The following is a 20703-nucleotide window of genomic DNA, read 5'->3' on the forward strand; positions in this document are numbered from 1 at the left end:
GTATAATTATAGGTTACAAATCAGACACTGGGAGGTAATAGACTGTAAGGGTCCTGGGGCATTTTAGTGAGGCGTGTGTTTGAAATCTCTGAAACAAACCAAGATAAAAGTTTCTGACTAGGGTGAAAGTTTCGAGTTATTACCAAACGTTCAGCTGGGACACATTTTACAACGGGGGCGGGGGTGTGGGAAATCGATGTTGAAATTCCAGTTTGGGACGAGAAGATTGGGACTATTGGGTTAGTAGAAACCAAACGTGAGACGCGAGCTTGCAACTTTCTATGAAAAAAGTACATGTCATTTCAGTAACAGCGCTGGCACAAGCCAAGGAAGATCCGATCTGCAGGCTCATCTGGAGCCTGATGCGCCCGTCTCTCCCACTGCTTCTATGAGCAGGAGTTGAAAAGGGCTGGAGTTTTTTTTGAGTCGGGGGGGAGTCACTGAGCAGCACGGGGCTGTGTGATCAGGACTTTCAGATACAGTTAGCCTTGTGAGAATGGTGCAATTTCACAGTTACGTCGAACGAGGGACATCTGCGTTTCCACTCCCCGGCCCTTCCTCTGATGGTGGCTGCGAATGGAAAGGTAATTTAATCCAGATTCGTAGTGGACACACAGAGTGAGTGAGAGAGAGAGGGTGAAAAATGTTTGAAAACGTCACTTCTACCGATGATCACGTTTACGGGTCTTCAATTATCCCTTACCACGAAGATAGGTGGCGTGCGTTTCTGGGGCCGCACTTCAGGGACGCTCTTTATAGAAAAATGTCATTCCAACAAGCGGAACACGTCAGTCCGTCCACAGGTTGTGTTTCCTGGTGTGGGAGACAACGGAGCGATCAGTTCTAACCTGCACAGCAGGAATAACGGTCCTTCCTCAAGTCTTTAAAGGTTTTTTCCCCTCTTTCCCCCTTTTAAAAAACCTCGTCTTGTTCTTCCTGCTCCTTCATCTCCACGCTGCCGATCTCCGACCAGTCTTACTAAACAACACAGCCAGGACAGAGCAGGTATTTTATACATTTATATATATATATATATACTATATACATCTATAGCATTTTCTGTGCTAGGTGTTGTAATGCGCGAGGAAATAAACTTTTGTGAATTTCATCCGTTCCTTCGCTTCTGCAGTTTGCTTTTTGGGTGCAAAAACTTTGTTAAAGTACCTGACATCCAGGTGTTAAAAAAAAGGTGATGATGGAGAAAACATAAAGCAAGTCCGTCAGCTGGTGTGAATCCTTTAGGAAAATTGCAATTCTCTTTTTCCCAGCACGCGTGTTGCTTCTCGTTCTGTGGCTTTTGTTATTTTAGTGAGGAGTGGATTATTGGAATGCATCGTTACCTGCGGCGACAGTGCGACTCTCTCGGTGCGTTTCCCCCGCTCGCTGTGGCTCTAATTTAAAGACGGAAATTTCGAGGGATTTAAAAGAGCGATAGAATATTTCTTACTGTAGAGGATTTTTGGCGAGCCACATTTTGTAATTGACAAGAAACTGAAGCAAGCAGTCCGAATCCCCTATTGCTGTGACTGGATGTCTTACCAAAACTTTGAATCCCTTTTTGAACTATGTGGTGTTACCTTCTTTTTGCCTTGCTCGCTGCATTTAAAAAATACCCCAGCCAACTTCAGAGGGGTGGGGAAGGGTAACAAAAATCAATTGTAATGACAGAAATGAAAGTTGGGTTCGTGTTGAAGGCGAATAATTACTAAAGTCAGTTCTGATCAGAATTCAGGGGAGCGGATGGGTGTTCAGAGTGTGATTCATTGTGTAGGAGGTGGTCGCAATTGTTTATTTTCTCTTCTTCCCTTCACTCGAGTAAGTAAAAAAGAAAGTGCAGTTGTTATGTGTGGCACACTGATGGCATTTTTCACTATGACATGCTTGGTCGCTTATGTGACTTTATTACATAAGATAAGTCAGACTGGCCATTTTTGAGTGATCCTGAGGTTTTTGTTGCTGTGCTTTTTTTGGGGGGGGGTTGTGTGGAGTGTGGTTACACTTTCATATGTAGAATGTGCAGGGATAAATATCAGCCATTAAACGTACAGTTTTTGTGCGCTGATGGTTTATCTGATGCCAACCTTTTTTTCGAGCAATGACTGGACTCCCTCCATTTGTCAGTTTCGTTTCAGTTTGAATTCACAACAAAGCATGTTTTAAAACCATCATACGTTTCCTGCCAGGACGCAAATCGATTTTTGTGTGTTTTAAATTTAAAAAAAAGCACATCTGTACATTTGGGGGGAATTACCACATTCATGTCATATTACAGTTACACTTTGCCCACATGAGCCGGAATCACCTTTAATCATCGCGGGTGTTTTGATGCTTTGGGCTGTGTGTGGTGTGTGGGACGAGAATTGGTAATATTTGGTTGGGGGCGGTTGGAGGGGATTGCAAAAAGTAAATAAAAGCAGGTAAAACTGCAAATTTCAGATAGGACGGAAATGCATAGATTGACATAGAGTCTGATCTCAGCCGGCACCGTTACTTTGCCTTTCATCACCTCAGTTGCAGACGCTGATGTAGTTTAACGATTACACGTTTCCTACAGTCAGGGGGAATAAAAATCAAACATTTCTGAAGTCCTGCAAACCAACACGATGCTGGTTCTCTCTCTCACACACACACACAACGACCCCATCGATCGTCAGTACATTCTTGTTCTGTCCACCTCTCCCATCTCGTAAGTCAGCGATCGCGATTGTTTCCCTCTCTCTCAAACAATAAAGTGCAACAACAACCGAAAAAAACCCTCTTTAAACAAATAGTCATGCTTCTTTCTAACAAATCGCGTTTTTAAAAAAAATACATAATATAAACGCGGATTTCAGCCGGCTGATCGCATTTATGTGCTTGGACAGTCGCAGGCTTTCCGCTAGCGTGCAATGGCCCCAGTTTGGAAGATTTGGGGATAAAGTCAGTGGTGAGAGTTGCGATGTGCGTTGAGAGCTGCGAGAGGTGCCGGCTTGTGGTATCGCTGGAGCCCAAGTCCGCCGAGTGCGCTGGTGGCCGGGTCTGTGCTTTATTTCGCGGGCAGTATTTAAATGAGTACCGTAAAACACATTGTTGGCGTGTGTGTGTGTTTTGTAAACGCTCCCTCTATTTTTTCTCTCTCTCTCCCTCCGAAGGACCGTAAAGCGTCGTGAAAAGAGCCGGGGGGACGAGCCGATGCCTAGTCCTGGAATCTGATCACACTCTTATCAATGAAGCAGCAGATCATGGCGGATGGCCCCAGGTGTAAGAGGCGAAAACAAGCCAACCCCAGGAGGAAAAACGGTAGGAGAGAGCACCTTTCCTTTGCTGCCATCGTCTCCCGCACAAAGTTAGCCTCAGATTATTAGCAGCGGGTCCTTCTTTTTGTGTGTGTGTGTGTGTGTGTGTGTAATGTTGATTGACTGGGAAAGAGAAAGCCCCCCCCCCCTCCCCCAGTGAAAGTGCTAAATGTATGTTGTGTGAAAGTTACTCCTGTCCCTCTCTCTCCGATACCTTGAATTTGCCTACAGGAGAAAACCGTTATGTTCCGCTTTTGTTTGTATTCCAAGCGATGGTTTATTTATCTGAACTCTTTCGATAAAAAAACGACGTGTCAGACTTTGGCAGCACTTGAATCTAACGGAACAAACCTCGTATCTATTTGTTATATGTTTTAATACTTTCTGTCTGATCCGGTTTTTTTTGTTCTCTCGCTTTCTTTCCTTTCAAGGATGACTGTAACTTTTTAAAAAGAATTTCTAGACCTCAAATCAGGAAACATAAGCCGATCAGACTGTTTTTGATAGGAGCAGATCTCTCTCTGTCTCTTGTTTCTTTATAATTTGTTGTGTTGATATTGTGTGGTGCGTGCAAAGGGAGGGGAGGGGTGATAACGGAATCAGAATAAAACCTTTCTCTTCTTGGTACCTAGATCTTTGTGTGTGTGTGAGTCGCCCCTCACATTATTTAAAGCTGTGTGTGTGTGTTGTGTGTGTTTCGGGATCAGGCTATGTCGATGCGTTGATGTTTTCACCTCGCACAGGCTCAAATGTTATGCCGCCAACTCGACATTTTGTATAACATTCATTTCATCTTGTGTCGCCCCCCCCCCCTCCCCACACACACACACACACTCCTTGCTTGATATGTTTGGCTCCATCAGTAAATAAAGTGTCCGTGACAATAGCAGAAAAAGAGGGGGAGATCGCGAGTTTCTATTTAAAGTACAGTCCATAGCGAGTGGACGAGGAGATGGTGTGTGTGTGTGTGTGACTGTTACCTTGCCCCCTGTACGCAGTCTGCCTTTTTCTCCTTTAGCAGATTAAAGTTATTGATTTTCTCCCCTTTTATTTTCGTTGTTGTATCAATACTTGAGGCTGATTCCTTTTCCTTTTTCCTCTTCCTTTACAAGTATTCCTAAAGCACGTTTGCTGGTGTTTAAGAGATTAACCAGAGTGGGCTTTTAAAAAAAAATCTTCTTCCTCTATTTGTGTGTACGTGTGTTCGCGAAACATGGGGACACGAGATTAGAGAGCAATGTTAAGAGCAGGCAAATAAGGTAGGGATCCTTTCTAAACCAACTTGCCTTGAAGATCAATGGCTGAATCTCTAACGTGACTTCAAGTTTTGTTGAGTGCATTGTTTTCTGGTTATTTTAAAGAGGTGATGTTTTTTTTAAAAAACATTTGAATCCGCATCCCTTGCCTTTTTCCTGTTGTGGCCGGTAGTTTGGAGGCTGCAGGTAAAAAGCGCTTTTCATTTTCTCCCGTGTCATGCATACATCCAAATGCTTTTCCCCGGGGGATTCGTCTGCATTTATCATAGCTGACTGCACGAGAAGGTTTTTTTTAATCTTCTCCCCCCCTCCTAGAGTCATGGAAAAGATGTCAGCTCCTTGCTTGTGCATCCGCTGATAACAGTATTTGAAGATGTTATCAGGGCGATATGTATTGCAGGAAAGGCGAAGAGGGGAGGTTGGTGGGGGGGGGGGGGGGGTGGTGTGCGTGGGATAGGGAAGATGCTCGACTGCTCGAGTAACTGTATGTGATCGGGCAGGAGGGGAGTGAAAAATACCGAGAGGGGAAAAAATCGAACAAAAGCCAGTGTCAGTTTCAGTCACAACCCAAGTCAGATGATTACTGACTCATCTGTAACTTTGAAACACTTTTTACTTTAAGTGTTTTGTTTCAGGACTCGGGAGACCTGCGCATACTTAATAATTTATACTTTGGGTAACTTTGATTTCTAGTTAGATCAAAAGAAATCAAACTTCTTTTTAGCAAGTGAAATTGATGTGCGTGTAGCAATTTCGCAACTGGTAGCCGCGTTCCCGTTGTTCAGGGTCTATTTGTTCAGTGCGAATAAAAACAGTGTCTTTTTTGTTGGTGTTTTGCTTAACCCTTTGCACTGAGATTTTGTAAGTACCCCCCGCCCCACACACACATCCCACCAACCCAATACACACAGGTCCTGTTCATGAGAATGCTCAGAGTACTCTTTGTCCATTGCAGAATAGTGGCCGCAATGTTTAATGATTAAGTAGGCTTGCCTGTTTCACCACCCACATCAGCTTATGATCGTTTTATTTATTTATCTTGCTGTCCCATCAGTCGATCTGATCACTGCAGTCACTTCCACGAAAGCTTTGCTAAAAGTTGATCAGTATCAGCCTCGGCGAAATGAAGTGGACTGGCATCTCGAGAAAGGCTTGAAACAAAAGTTAGGAGATTGTTTTTTGAAGTAGGCTTGAACTGCGCCAGGTGTGCCCATTTAGTAAAGCAAGTGCATTTTTAAAATTTTTAAAAATCCACCGAATCCGGTGCAATCCAACTGTTAAATATCTGTCGAGCGCTTTCTTGCTTTTGAAGAGGGAGAGAAAAAAAATAAAACTATCATGGGATTAACTGTTGTGGGCCGACACTGCTGATTCTGTTGAGCGACGTTAAACAGTGAGCCTATCATCATGGTCGACTGACCCAGTGTATGTCTCAGTCCAGGTTCGTGAGTCCGCCCCGCTTCAACAGAGAGGGGAAAAAAAACTTAACATTGAAAATAACACGAGAAAAAGAGGGTGAGATAGGAGAAAAAGTCTTTGCAGACAACAGGAAAATAAACATCACTCTTGGAGCCTTATAAACCTTTACCAGCAGCGCTCAAACGCTGTTGCAATACTTTCATCAGGTGTTGTAAGTAACAGCTAACTGTAAAAGCTACACTTAGTTGCCATTTGCAGCTCGCCTGATGAGCAAATGTGAGGGGATTGGCTTTGATAATTATATTCCATTTTAGATGATGTATACTAAAAGTGAAAAGTGGGTCTAGTAACAAGCAACCGTCCAGCTTATTTTTTTCGGGTAGTAAAAATCACTCATTAGCTTTGTGAAGATTTATTCCCCCACCCCCTCTACTTACCTCAGACCAGTAGTTATCTATCATCGACAGTAAACACATTAGTAAAGGATCTTTCCCTTCTGTTAAGATATATTGATCATTGTCAATAAAGGTACATTGGAGGAATGGGTTAAGGGTAAAGAACCAGATGTTGTGAGCAGAGTTTTGTGTCTGCATTCATGCTGAAGGTAAAAAAAAGAAAAGCAGTAATTCATTTATAGCAACATTGCTTTCAAGACTTAACAAAGGCAGATTATTTCCAGTTCAAACATTTTAGCCCGTTGTCATTAGTCCGGGCATTGTAGGTGCACTTTCAATAAAGGGGGAGAAGAGAAAGCTTTCTGGATTTCTCTTTTTGAAGCCTGGGTATATATTTTTTTCGCTCCTTGTGTCATTTCCAAGAAAGCAGCTTCCCAAGGTACATGCTATTTTGCGCCTGTCATCAAAGCACAGAGAGAAAGAGAGCAGGTTTGCAGTGATCACAGACAATTGATTGTCAGGACTAATGTGTTTCATTTACATGTTTATAACGTCAATAGTGCTAGGGTGTCCACTGTACTATTCAGTCCACAATACCACAAGGGTGCAATTGTCTGCGCTTCTAAAACAGACACCTTTTCTGATGGGCTTTTAGTTGGCTTTTTTAGCCTGTTAAAAAAATAGTGGGGAGAGGGATTGAGTCAGACTGGCTGCTATGGCATTACTGTTGAAAAAAAAGGATTCTTTGCTTTAAGCGTGTAACATAATTAATACAGATCTTCCGACAGCTAATTGCTGATGTTTGAGCAGATGCATGCAGGATCAGTTGAGAAACTAAATGGGATTTTTAAAACAAAATCATAAATATATTTTAGTAACGGTATATGAATCAGCCATATGGAAGACTAGCAGAAAGTGTAATGTTTAGCATGTATTTTAAAAAACAACTTTGAAATTTAAAAGAAGTGTGCATATGCATGTTGTTGTGAGAACTGTTATTTATTTTGTTGTCTCTGAGAGTTGTGCCTAACGGGAAAATATGCACAGCAGAGGCACCGTTAGCTGAACTCTGACACTGCGGTCTTTTGAATGCCTTAGGTATGATTTCACTTTCACTCACATCAATGGTGACCTGAATGCCTTTCATATCTGATCCGCCGTGTCTCTCCCAGTAAACATCCCCTGGGGGGAGAACAAAGAAGGAGCTTCTTCTTCTTAATCACAATTCAGCCCTTTCACCGCCAGCAGGCTACATTTGCATTCGGCATCAAGAACAAGATGAAAAGAAGAGTGAGAGGGAAAGAGAGAGAGGGGGAGAGAGAGAGAGAGAAAGGAGGGGAGGGTTTGGTGTCGAGGAAAATAGCTTAGGTGTTTGTGAAAGCTAACTAGGCTTCCCCTGGTTACAGCCTTACATGGCGAGCACTCTCCCCTGTCCGTGTAGCCTTGGCCTGCTTGACAGACAGATAATGTTTCAGGATGGCATGCCTGTACTATTCGTAGCCACTCGCTGCAACACTTGAGCAGAACTGTCGAAAGAGGATTAGATTCTTCTCCCGAGTCTGCTGTGTCTGAGATCAGGTGTACACCCTGAAAATGCCTGCTATACAACATTTGTGTTGTTGTTGTATTGTATAGCACCACACACTTCAGCAATAATAATGAGTGACAGAATCTAGATCCCCCCCCCTCCCCTCCCACCGGCAATAAAAATAATATTCTTCCGATTTCTATTTTAGTTTCAGTTTAGTTTCAATAGATCAAATACATTTTAGATCGTTTTTATTCTCAAATTAAAAATGATAATTCAGCCCGTGCAGACTAAAACAAATCGAGCTGATACGACATTCCGCGAAAGCTAGCCCTGCCATGTCACGAAGTTCAAGGTATTTTACAGCCACTTTGTCAGTGAAGTTGACAGCTGTAGTTCAGTAACCACCTTTATCTTCCCAATCTTAAAAAAAAGTGCAGCTTTCACCGTTCGAAATGAACCTTCACGAAATTTACAGGCAGCCAACCATACGGTTTGGAGCGAGACAATGAGGACAATTAGCAACAATTAGTGGGCTGGGCGGCACTTGGTGAAATTTACAAGAATGTCATTTTCAGAACCAGGGGTACGGCAGAATGAAATTACTCTGCTTCCAAACAAAACACAACTGGCATTATTTAGCTGGGTGCCTGAAAGGGCTGAAACAATTTCTAAAACGCTAGTTTAGTTTTGAAATAGTTTCAGAGGGCGGCGTATGGTTTTAATGGAACAGAAGTGTTGAGGGGAATAACCTGATTTTTTTTGTTTGAGAACTCTGGGGTGGGGTAGGGGGAAGAACTACATCTTATATTACCTCCTTCTTCCCCTTCTCCCTCTTCTTCCACCGTTTCCAACGGCTGCGGATTGAACCAGAATTACTTCAACCAAAACCTTAGGAAATTTGGGCTGTGGAGCTGGGTTGTGGGGGGGGGGGGGGGGGGCGGGGGGAGTGGTGGCTGGTGGTCGTTGGAAGTAGCAAGCTGATTGCAAAAAAAGAAGCTTTGTGTGTGAGGCGGGGTGCTGGGATAATTCTTTACCAAGCAAACGTGATGTCGTACCTCTGCAAGAGGCGATTTAACCCTTTCTCGGGGCTTGTGCACGCTTGGCACCAACGCCCACAGAACCCACCAGAGAGGGAAACAGTGATGCTTCAGAGGGTTTTTTTTTTATCTCTCTCTTGAAATAAAATGATACATTTGTGAACTTTTTTTTATTTGTGGAACTTAGTAAGTTAAATGAGTATGTGTCAGTGCTGGAGCAGCTTGGCAGTGTGAACAAAAGTAAGGGCACGAGAAAAGTGCGAACGTGAAAGGTGTTTGCAATGTTGTTAGAGCCGGTGGTAAACTGCGTGCTCCCTCGCCACAGCGTCTGATGAATGGATGATACACATCAACTTCCCTCTAAGGTGATACACCACTCTGCTCAACTGCCCATCTCCTCTTTAAAATCAGATTACAAAGACATGAAAGGAGATGAAAGTGAAGATCGTACAGCTTCATTACAAGCATCGCGCGGTCCCTGCAGGGATTGCTGGGGAGAGTGTGTGTGTGTTGGGAGGGGGGGTTCATACATTTTCAGTGGACATTTGAAATCAATATATTATGAAACTAAAGTTTGTCTGGCTCCGACCTGAGTGGAGCAGTGTGCTGGCTAAGGGTCACCGCGCCACAGGATGAGTGGTAGATCATTTAGCCTTGTCCTGATCTCTGGGCGGATTGTCCCAGGATTTGGTGCTGGGCAAATGCGAGAGGTTCCCCGGGATAGGTAAGGTAATCGACTTTGAAGACATCGGTAGGGTTCGGCAGGCTGCACCCCGCTCTTGCACATATCCCAGTGACTCGTTCAGAGTGTCAGGGACAGAGACCCTGGATCAGGTCACTTACCTGTCTGTCCCCTTGGGGACCCGGGGGGAGGGTCACAAGGAATCTCACAACAGTGCAAAGTGACTTACCATCAGGCAAGGCAGGGAGAAAAGCAAGAATCGGATAGGAGCAAAAGCAGAAACTAATTTAGGAAAGGTAACGATATATGAGAAATGCGGTCAAACCTTTCGAAATAAGCGTGCTGCAGACCACCCGACAGAAAGTATTGCCAAATCATAAGAAGGAAATGTCACTGGTGGATTTTGTGTGGACGGGACAAGGGCTTTAGCAAATGTGTAATATCAACCAGTGCATGAAATTACTGAAGAACGATAATTTCCATAAAGTGACAGCTTGTACAGGGCGTTTTCCAACACATTCCCGGAACCAGAGTGAACAGTTACTGAAAAAAATAGATAACTATAAAATACATATTCCAAATACTAATAGAAAAGGAGATGTAGTATGGAATTCAACCACGCTATTGGAGAAACAAACACACACTTTACATATACACGTGTGTGTGCAAATGTATATATATTTATATACACTTATATGTGTATATACACGTGTGTGTGTGAATGTATGTATATGTGTATATATATTTACATGTTTATATACATATGTGTGTGCGAATGTGTATATACGTGTGTATATATACTTATATGTGTATATACATGTGTGTGTGCGAATGTATGTATATGTGTATATATATTTACATATTTATATACATATGTGTGCGCGCGAATGTGTATATATATATACGTGTGTATATATACTTATATGCTTATATATATATATATATATGCGTGTGCGAATGTGTATATGTATATATATGTGTGTGTAAGTGTATATATGTATGTGTGTGTGTGTATAGATGTATATATAGTTGGCAAAACTATTTTGGATGAAAAATGGAAATTGACAGAGCAAGTGCTGCGAGTGCAGTGAGCTGCTGCTATCTCCTGCCCAGGGCTCTGTGGTGAAACACTAGTTTTGAGCTATAATGGTGACATACGGCATTGTGTATTTGATTGTTAGGTGGAAGAGCACTTCTGGCAAGGTCATTGGCAGAGTGAATAATCAATAGCAGATCGGCAGATTAAGATATCATGACATCTAGAATCCAAGCCATTTATTTATTTATTACCATGAATTTCGATACTTCATATACTCTGACCTAAACTTCATTTTAAAACATTTTTAAAAAAATTCATTTTCCCTCTTCGGTAAGTTTCACTTCCATCACCTTGCATCCCCTTCCAGCCACTAACTAAAACATGTACCAGGGATATGACCAGGATGGTAGGTGTTCTGGCCTCAGGCATCTCTTATTGTAGTGACCATTGAAGATGCATGAAGTTATGACACAGGGTGGCTCCATTGCTGTCCTTTCCTCACTCCATGGGGAAGTATCTTGATGCCACTGGATGACTCCCTGGAACATCACAGATGAGATGAGAAAATCACAATGTCGGGAATCAAACTCTTGTTTTAAAAAAATGTTTTTGACTGGACCTCCCTAAGCTGTGATGAAATTTAATTTTGATCCTAATATGTAAGTAAAACATGAGGGATATATATCACAAGAGACAGCTACGTTCATGCCAGTAAGAGCAAAAACAAAGTTGTGAAGAGCTTATATATATATATTAAAATAGAAGTAATGATGATAATATGATGCACGAGAAACCTAAAGGCTAACTGTTCAATAAATTATTTTACATGCATCTGGTCAAAACATTTTGTGCTGTTAAGTTGTGGTTGTTGACCAGCACTTCCTCAGAGAGTAAGTGGTAAATGCAAAGAAAGATTAGCTTCTGCCCTTCTGAGCCCCTCTGTGCCTCTACCTGCCGTTTAAAGTTTGCATGTAAACGGCCCCGTGGTTGCAGAGGCCTGACTGCAATCGAAGATAGCAGCAGCCACTTATGTAATAAACAGCCTGGACACATGTGCCCCTTTAATCTGGGGACATACCCACCTGCGGCTGTACGCGCACCGGTGAAGTTCAACAGAGCATCCCATCTTCAAAGTGTCTGTGTTTATGATGATTTAAATAAAGCTGGCTGCTCTTTCCTTCCCGTTAAAAGAAGTGTTTTTGATGCAGTCTTGGTCCGTTTTTGTTTTTAACTCTTCATTTGTTCGTTGTGCTTTTTGATGAAAGCTTGCATTATACAGGGCAATGTTCTCACCACTATAAAATGATCAGCGCCCAATAATGGGCACCTTTGTAGCTAAGCCTTCTCTTTAAAGGGAGCCCATGTCTTGGCACAGAGCAGTTCCCAAGACATTCCTCACAGTTTTCTTACTAGGAATGATTGGATCGATTGTACAATTCACGTGTCACAAGGATGTCCCCTTTATGAGGCATTCATTGCCTTTCAAATTTCCTTTCATTTGATATGGATAGACTTTTTAAATAGAAACTTTTAAATTGATTAGGTTTATTTATTTGTCAAACACACACCGAAGTAACTGATCACAAAGAGGTAACACAACTGGAATCCAGATTTCTGCTACACAGGATCCCTTCAAAGCTAAACGTTGGTTTGGGAAGGGTAGAAGAAGTTTACCTGAATAAGGAGTCTTATTTGTTGTAGGAACAAACAACAAAAAAAGGCAGTGCAGAGGAGACTAGCTCAGATGGCCCTTGTCAACTTAACAACTCTTGAAGATGCAACCAAACTGAATCCAACCTTTGTACCATTTTCTATACCCCGATTCTAGCATCCAGCAGCCCAGCTAATCCAGCAGAATTTGCTTTCAGCAGATTAGTCAGAGTGTCAAGCCCCCCTTGCATTTGGTTCAGAAAAAAACACTCCTTGACATTTATACAGAGAGCACATTTGGATTTGCACAAACAATATGCAGCATGCACTTACTCCTCCCACCTCCAACACCTTTGAAACTTGAGTGTGTGTGTGTATATGTGTGTGTGTATATGTATGTGTGTGTGCATGTGTGTGTGTGTATGTGTATGTGTACATGTATGGGGGGAGTTGTTGCATGTTGTGTTAAGCAGTGGCTGTTGCTAGCTACAGTACACACACATCTGTGGCTGGCAGGAAGGAGTTGTCTTCAGTAATTAATGTAATGAAATATTCATCTGCGCTACCTTTTCAGTAGTCTCACAAATTAGGCTGTAACACTTAATGTCTGCACTGCCTCCGTTTTTATTATAATGGCAGGTTTTGCATCCGCAATTAGGACTTATACTGACAGTTACAATTTCCAAGGGATGGTAAACAGCGTGGTGTATGAGAAGCATAATCCACGTGCAAAGCCCCCATCTCTTTAACCTTGTTGTTTTTTGTGCAGAGGTTACCTTTTCCCGACAGTGCAAAATCGACTTGACATAACTGTTCATCAGTTTCAAGGTTCTCCCTCGAGGTATTTACATCAAATCAGCCCAGTCAAGCTTCAAGTTGAAATTGGCAGCCCAGAAACTGACAGGGTTGGGACTGGGAAAGAGACAGCACATAGGCAGCGAATTGACAGCAGCAGGGTGAAAGAGACAAAGCTTCTCGGCTTCTGTGGAAAAAAAAGATCAGCCCTAACGGTGCAGGTCAACAGCGACGCAAGGCACTCCATCAGTGCTAGTGTGCTGTTGTGTGATTTTATTTCTTTTCGGGGGAGGGGGGGGTACAAACGGGTGGGTGTGTGAGGGTGAAAGAGTCGAAGCTAAAACGTAGCAATCTAATGGCACAAAAAAGAAAGGAATTTGTTCCCAAAAAAAGTAGTCAGTTCTAAAGTTAAAATGGGGACTTGCGAAATGTGGGCACTTCTGGTTTTATGTGAGAAACCATAAAAATAAAATGTAATTTTTTTGAGTGTATGCTTCCTTCGATATGCTGATCGGTGGACCTTTCTAACGAGCAGGAGCGAGCCCCAGTCAAACTCAAGTAGTCCTTTTGCAAAAGTTATTTGAACAAAAAAAAATCTTCTTGGTGCAAATACACTTCAGTCAACCTGAAGTAAAATGGGGTGGGAGTTTAAAATTGCTTCTTATGAGTGCTGAGAACTAAAAACATACTGTTTAAATAAAACTGCGCAGTAAATGAAAAAGTAAATAAAAGAACATCCTAAGGTGTCCACTGCGTTTCAAAGGAAATAAACAGCGGCCATCGATCCTCTGTCGAGACACAATGGAAAGTTTTGGGTGCCTTGTGAAGAAATAAATGTGCAGACCCCCTCAGTTTCTGAATGGTTCTTTGAATACCGCCTGGGCAGCCCAATGGCTGAAAAATGCCTGTCCTATCTCTATTCAAGTAATAAAGGTTCACCTTATAAGTTAAACATTCTTTGAAACACTTTTCTTCAGCTTCGCATTTGACAGGCACTGGGCATCTATTGATGCCTTTTCGACAGGCAGTGTTGAGCTAAAGTGGTGTGACCAGAGAGTTTTGTTAAGCTGTGAACAAAAGATTGGAGATGCCTCACTGGCATTGTCCACGCATATATGGGCCTTGTCACAGTTTTACTTGATTTAATGCTCTGTTTATTCCTATCTGTGCTTTGAGACTTTTTTTTTCCAAGGTGCAGACAAGGAGCTCTGCAACTAGGCTCTGCAACCTGAAGGTTTGTTTTTCTTGTGTGTATGTGAGAGACAGAATTATAGTCCACCCTTCAGGTTGTTTTTTTTTAAAAGAAGTGTTTGCTGTGAGATTTAATTGTGGGGGACTCTCCGCAGAGGTAGTCATGGGAAGCGTCTCTCGGCTGGAAAGAATGCACGACAGGTCAGGGTGTGAATTTGCAGGGAGCCACAGCCAGCATAAACCCCCAGAAGCAGGTACTTTGTTCCCTGTCCAAAATCAAAAGCCACACCAATTATGAAAAGGTTGGTGGCATCACGTTAAGTCGTGACAGCTACAGTTGTCATAGTTTCCGCAACATTACGTTATTGTGAGCCTCCCCAGAGAAGTCATGACACATTCAATGGTTGATTCCTGGGATGAAGGGGGTTGTCCTATGAGGAAAGGTTGAGCAGATTGGGCCTGTACTCATTGGAGTTTAGAAGAATGAGAGATGATCTTATTGAAACATATATGATTCTGAGGGGGCTTGACAGGGTAGATGCTGAGAGGATGTTTCCCCTCATGGGGGAATCTAGAACTGGGGGCATAGTTTCAGAATAAAGGGTCACCCATTTAAGATGGAGATCAAAGGGAATTTCTTGTCTCAGAGGGTTGTGAATCTTTGGAATTCCCTACCCTAGAGAGCTGTGGAGGCTGAGTCGTTGAATATATTCAAGGCTGAGATAGACAGATTCTTGAACTATAGGGGAATAAAGGGTTATGGGGAGCGGGCAGGAAAGTGGAGTTGAGGCCAAGATCAGATCAGCCATGATCTTATTGAATGGCAGAGCAGGCTCGAGGAGCTGTATAACTTACTCCTGCTCCTATTTCTCATGTTCTTTTGTTCTTATATCCTCTTCGAGTTCAAATGCATCCGCCATCCCAGCTTGAAAGTTGTCCAAAATTTGAGATAGTTTGCCATCGATGTGAAGTATCGGATCCAACTGAAATGAATTCATCTATTGAGAATAAAAATAATAATTCTTGACACTCCAGCCAAGACCGTGATCAACTTTTCGGGGGGGGGGGTGGTCTTTGTTCAATTACTTTATCTACTTGCTTTTTGCTTCAGAGGGGTGTTGAGGTTTGAAGTTGTTAATTATGGGGTGAGAGAAAGAAACAAGACTATAAAAGAAAGAAGCACAAGAGAAAAAAACAGAGCACAGGGTGGAAACAGTAATAAACACTGACACATGCACATAGACACTCACACCTAGAGAAGAGGCAGATATAGATACACACAGGCACAGATACCATATATATAAATACACAGATACATATGGATAGAAATAACCTCATCCAAAAATATATCTCTTTACTTGTCACTGGTATTAGATTGAGACCAAAATGAGCAAAATCAGAAATTACTTTTCAGGAATATATAAAAATATTTAACTCTCTATTAAAAAAAAGGCTTATCCTTGGAGAAAGAGATTTAGTTTGGGCCCCGAAAAGCATAGGGACTTAATGTTTTGAAAATGACAGTGAGATGCCTGGGCTTCAGGGTGCAAAACTTCCTCTGAATCAGATTAGTTAAAGGCAAACTACATTTAGTAGAAGCATTTTTTCCCCTCAACTGTATTCTATTTGAGCAAACGCTGAAGGTGTAAAAGTCTAGCGCATTTTAGGATTGTAAGTATCAAAAACTAGGAATCAAAACATAATATAGGCAGAGCAGTCAAATCTGATTTGAAGAGAGTTGCCCTCCTTCCATCGCTGGTGTACAGAAACCCCCAAAGCACTTGTACTTAAATAAGGTTGTGGCAGTCTGATGTGAATCCTCGATTCTCCTTAGCCCCATTCTGTCTTTTGAATATTTTGGACAGGTAACCTGATACAGATACAATCACTCCTCATGCCTTGGTTTGAGGTGTGGTGGAAATTAAATTCAGTTTAGATCAAATGATTGAAATTGAATTTGAGCTCCCATTACAAGCAGGACAGGAGCAACATGACACTGATGATGTGTTTGTAGCCTTATGATCCAGTTATCAGTACCCTGTGGTGGGCAAATGGATTCATGTCTCGAGCCAAGCAGGTAACAGTTCATTCTTTAACAGTAACTATTCAGATACACTGTTTGGTTCCAGAGTATTTCTCTGTGGTAGCTCATCCTTCCACTGAAGTGGTTGGAGCTAAGATTTTACATCAGAAGTGATAGGCAGTTGGCACTGTCGGTTACATTTTTCTCGACTGGATTTGACTGGCAAGGAAAAGGAGGAACGGTGTCAGAGTAGCGCCGACTCTGAATTAAGGAAGAGTTTGGCCACATTGATTTTACTTTACTGGCCTGGGATAGGAGGGCAGCTTTGTCCGTTGAGTGTCTCCTGGCATAGCAGACACTTCAGTTGGACTGTAGGATGTCTCGACATTCCATTTTGCCCAACTCAAAGTGTGCCCTCTGTGCCTGCGAAACGCTAAGCTCCTCTGCTAACGTAAAGCCTCAGCTTGAATTAAACTGCATATAAAGATACCAGACGTCTGGCAGTGAATTACAAGGCTCAGCCCGATGGTTCTAATGACATCATGAACTGGGAGAGCTAAATTCAAGTGGTTAATGAAAGCCAACACAACTCCTTTTTTGAATTCACTCACTGCCAGCTGTTTATTAGTCTGTATGTTATATGTTTAATAGTTTACTTTTTGTTCATTTCTTTCTGGCATACTTTCATGACACAGAATCTGTGTCTTGATGTCAGTGCATCTTCATTCTAAGTACCCACTGCATGTCTCCTTAGTGCCAACCTTCGTTCCAATCAGTAGCATAATCTGTCGTGTACCCCCAACACCTGCAGCTCAGCAAGGCCATAGACTGCCCTTGCGGTTTGTCTTCACCCATGTTGACTTGCAACAGTAAAATCACACTCGGAAAGAATGGTTTTGGTTCCTTCAGCGTACTCATATACAGTAATATTTACACAGTAAAGGTGCATTGCCCTATGGTGGTGTACAGGGCATTGCAGGACATGCACAAATCACTCATTTTCGGAATACGTGCCATAGCCAGTAATTCTGCAAGATTTCTAAGTGATTTCCATAGAAGCCAATTGGAATCTACTTAGCGGTACTTTCCACAAGGTTTTACATTTTCTATCCACATAGCGCAATGTCACTATTGTGTGAAGAAATTTAAAAAATCTTAAGGAGTCCAATTAAGTAGTTGAGTCTTTGTGAAATAGCTCGATGTTTATTGGAATTGTCCGGAATTACATTGGTGTTATTTTCTAATTATAAAAAAACCTTGACAGTGAATATGTCTTAAAGGGACCTGACAAGCTGACAAAGTGGAACCTGTGGCTCATTCCTGCCTCAAACCATCAAGGGACACACAGGGAGTGCATATTTTAATGGATGGGCGTTAGAATGAAGATGATTTTGAAAGAGGTTGAATCCCTTCTTGTCAGTCTGGGAAGGGTTGGCTCTCTGCTGTAAAATCAGTTCTAAGTGCCATTAGCCTGGTGTCCTTGATATTTGATGCAGCTTTTCTCTGAGCTGCTTCTAATCTCTACACCTTCCCATGTGAAGCAGTAAAATATCTGCGTTCCTGTTATCCTCTCCGGCTAAGTTTGTTTAAACAGTCTGAGGCCTTTGAATTTTGAATTCCCTTGATGCTATCACTTTTGTCATTTAACAGCTTTGAGAATAATCATCGCTGCAATTGAAATGTTTTAAAGTATTGGGGTGAGAATGGAATTGGCAATGAGGTGTCTAATAGTAACAAAACTTTATGTTAAAAATGGCATTTGTGAAAAGTGACTGGATTTGCCGGTAGCGCTCAGGAAGGGGTTAAAACACAGCCCTCAAAATAAGGGCAGAATGCTACATTACTTTAATGGTGTTTAAATTGAGTTTGAAGACAATTTTGCTGTGTGAAATTAATACTGAAGTCAAATTAAATTGTGACCGCCAAAACCCTTTTTTTGTGAGTTAATGTGTATTTTGATGTTTTAATTAATTTTTACATTATTACTTAATTTATTTAGTAATGAGGCAAGATTAATTAATAATAATTATAATAAGAGTAACTCATTCCCAGGAAGGTTATACTAAAGTAATTACAAATTAAAAATGGAATCTTGTAGTTTTGCTTTGTGTTCTAGGTAATGTGAAATAAAATAATTTAACGCCAAAAAACTCTTTAATTTGCAACATAATTGCTTCTTTTTACACATCTTCAGTGCAGTTAATTAAAAACGCTGATTATATCCAGTTACTTTACCTTTGTACCTAAAATATCTTGACCAAATGAGAAAACAGGTGCAAGTGTATTTAAAAGTAAAATTGCAATTAACATTGGAAATTGGGAAATTGTCTGAAGGAATTGCTGTTAATTTCAGTCAGTGACAACATAATTTATCTACCTCAAACACAGATAGTGCTCAAATGAATAATTATCTCCTTCTCCACATACAGTCGGCAGGTGAAAGTGTTTGCTAAATATTTAGGCAATGTGAGGATGTTTTCTCTCATTGAATTCCATCTAGGACTCGAAACAAATTTCAACAGTGTGGAACGGGAGAGGGAGCTAATGGAATAGTTTCTGATTGAAGGTGTAGAAATAGGTAAAGCTTATTGTTCTCCTCTATAAGAAGTTACGTTGCTTGTGATGTGGTCTTTTTACGTGGAATATATTAAGTCATTGAGGGCCTAACTGGCACTTTGCACGCATACAGTGTTGAAATTTATTCTGCTTGTTCACAGAATCGGATCCTGTGCATTTCCTGAATTGCCGTTCCATGTGTAACTGGCATTAGAAATACGCAGAGAGCAATTTGTGGGAATGTGTGTATGTCTCTTGCTCTTTTGGTTTTGTAATTCTGAGAGTGAAAAGGAGGACTTGAGAGTTTAACGGTTTTATTCAAATGCCAGAAAATGTAAGGTAGATGTGCCACTGCAGAAGGTGGCTATGAAAAGTGTCGTATTTTCGGGTTGAGGTGAGGACGAAGAGAAAAGTTTATTCAGCACATTGGACTGTGAGGGACGTCTTTCGCACATTTGAGTATATTTAGATATGTCAAGCTTGCCTGGGCTACTTAACTGCTAATGCATACGGACTTGATTAGAATTTTACACCATACTTGATAAAGCATGTTTGTACTGTATATGCTTGGTTTGATTGGAGACATTGGTACAGTACCTGTGCTCTGTTTCAAATAGCACATTTAAACAGTACCTTCTACATAAATGGGTATATTAATATAGTATGTGCTCTATTTAAATGACACGATTATGCAGTACACAAAATGTATCTGTTTGCACAGCACCTGTGCTGTAGTTAAATGGCAACATTTATAATTTGTTTTCTGTAATTAAATAAACATGTTTATATAGCATTTACTTTTGGTTTCTCTTCCTTAAAATTTCTCCCCATACTATTCTTCTCCTGAATGTAAAGACTCATGCTAGGGGGCAGTTCCATTAGGTTCTGGTGACTCTTTGGTACATCTCCCAAGTGGTCTTATAGGTGGTTTGTTCAAGTGTTATATGGTAACTATTTAAAAGGATGTGTCTGTACTGTATGTGTCTATTGAAATGGATGTTTATGTAATAACGGTGCTCTATTTAAATGAATGTCTTCATGCAATATATGCTCTATTTAAATATTTATACAATGTGTGCTCTACCTGAATAGGTTAGTTTATGTGAGAGCTGCGCTCTATTTTAATCAATACAATTATACAATATGGGTTGTATTCTATTGGATACATTTGGACAGGATATGCTTAAAATAAATATGATAATATAATATGAACTCCACTATTTGTTCTGTTTAAATGAATACATTTATACAGTGTGTGCTTGACATGCAGATGATTATATAGTATATGCCCTCTATTTAAGTGGACGCATTTACTTTGTATTGTGTATTTAAAGGAATACATTTAAACAGTGCATGCTCTATTTAAGTCAGCATGTTTATACAATATGTGCTCTATTTAGGAGGACACATTTACACAGCATGCGATATCTTTGTTTCAACAATATGTGCTCTATTTGAATAGACTTGTCCGTACAGTACCTGTGTTCAATTTAAATAGACACTTTTGGACAGTATGTGCTCAGTTTGAATGAACTTATCCATACAGTACCTGTGCGCTACTTAGATGAACACATTTGTATATTGCATGATTTATTCCAATAAACTCATCCACATAGTTCCAGTCTTCTATTTAATGGGTTAATTCATCTTATTTTTGCTCATTAAGTCAGACAATTAGTTTGATGGGTTTTATACTTGATTCATGTACTTTATTTCCCGGTATTTTATGTAAATTTGCTTTACCAAAATATTCTAGTGCGGATCCCATGGAACCATTCTGCCCTGATCATCCAATGGAGTCTTTATTGTTTTAAACTCCTGTCGGATTATGTCCGAGAGTTCTTTTTTAATGCT

General features: G+C 41.1%; 1 protein-coding gene across 2 annotated transcripts in view; it reads left to right on the forward strand.

Annotated features, from left to right (window-relative positions):
• The first annotated feature begins 331 nt into the window (after nt 1-331).
• zeb2b (zinc finger E-box binding homeobox 2b) overlaps nt 332-20703 on the forward strand; it is a 136880-nt gene continuing 116508 nt past the window's right edge. The window contains exons 1-2 of one of the 2 annotated variants that reach the window (XM_070875356.1): nt 332-584; nt 3132-3279. In XM_070875356.1, coding sequence (XP_070731457.1) covers nt 3207-3279 — 73 coding nt within the window. In that variant the 5' untranslated portion in view covers nt 332-584; nt 3132-3206. Of the gene's footprint in view, nt 585-604; nt 1006-3131; nt 3280-20703 lie in introns of those variants that run through there. The other variant, XM_070875355.1, reaches the window with a different exon arrangement.

Source organism: Pristiophorus japonicus, chromosome 3 (assembly GCF_044704955.1).
Source record: "Pristiophorus japonicus isolate sPriJap1 chromosome 3, sPriJap1.hap1, whole genome shotgun sequence".
NCBI lineage: Eukaryota > Metazoa > Chordata > Chondrichthyes > Pristiophoridae > Pristiophorus > Pristiophorus japonicus.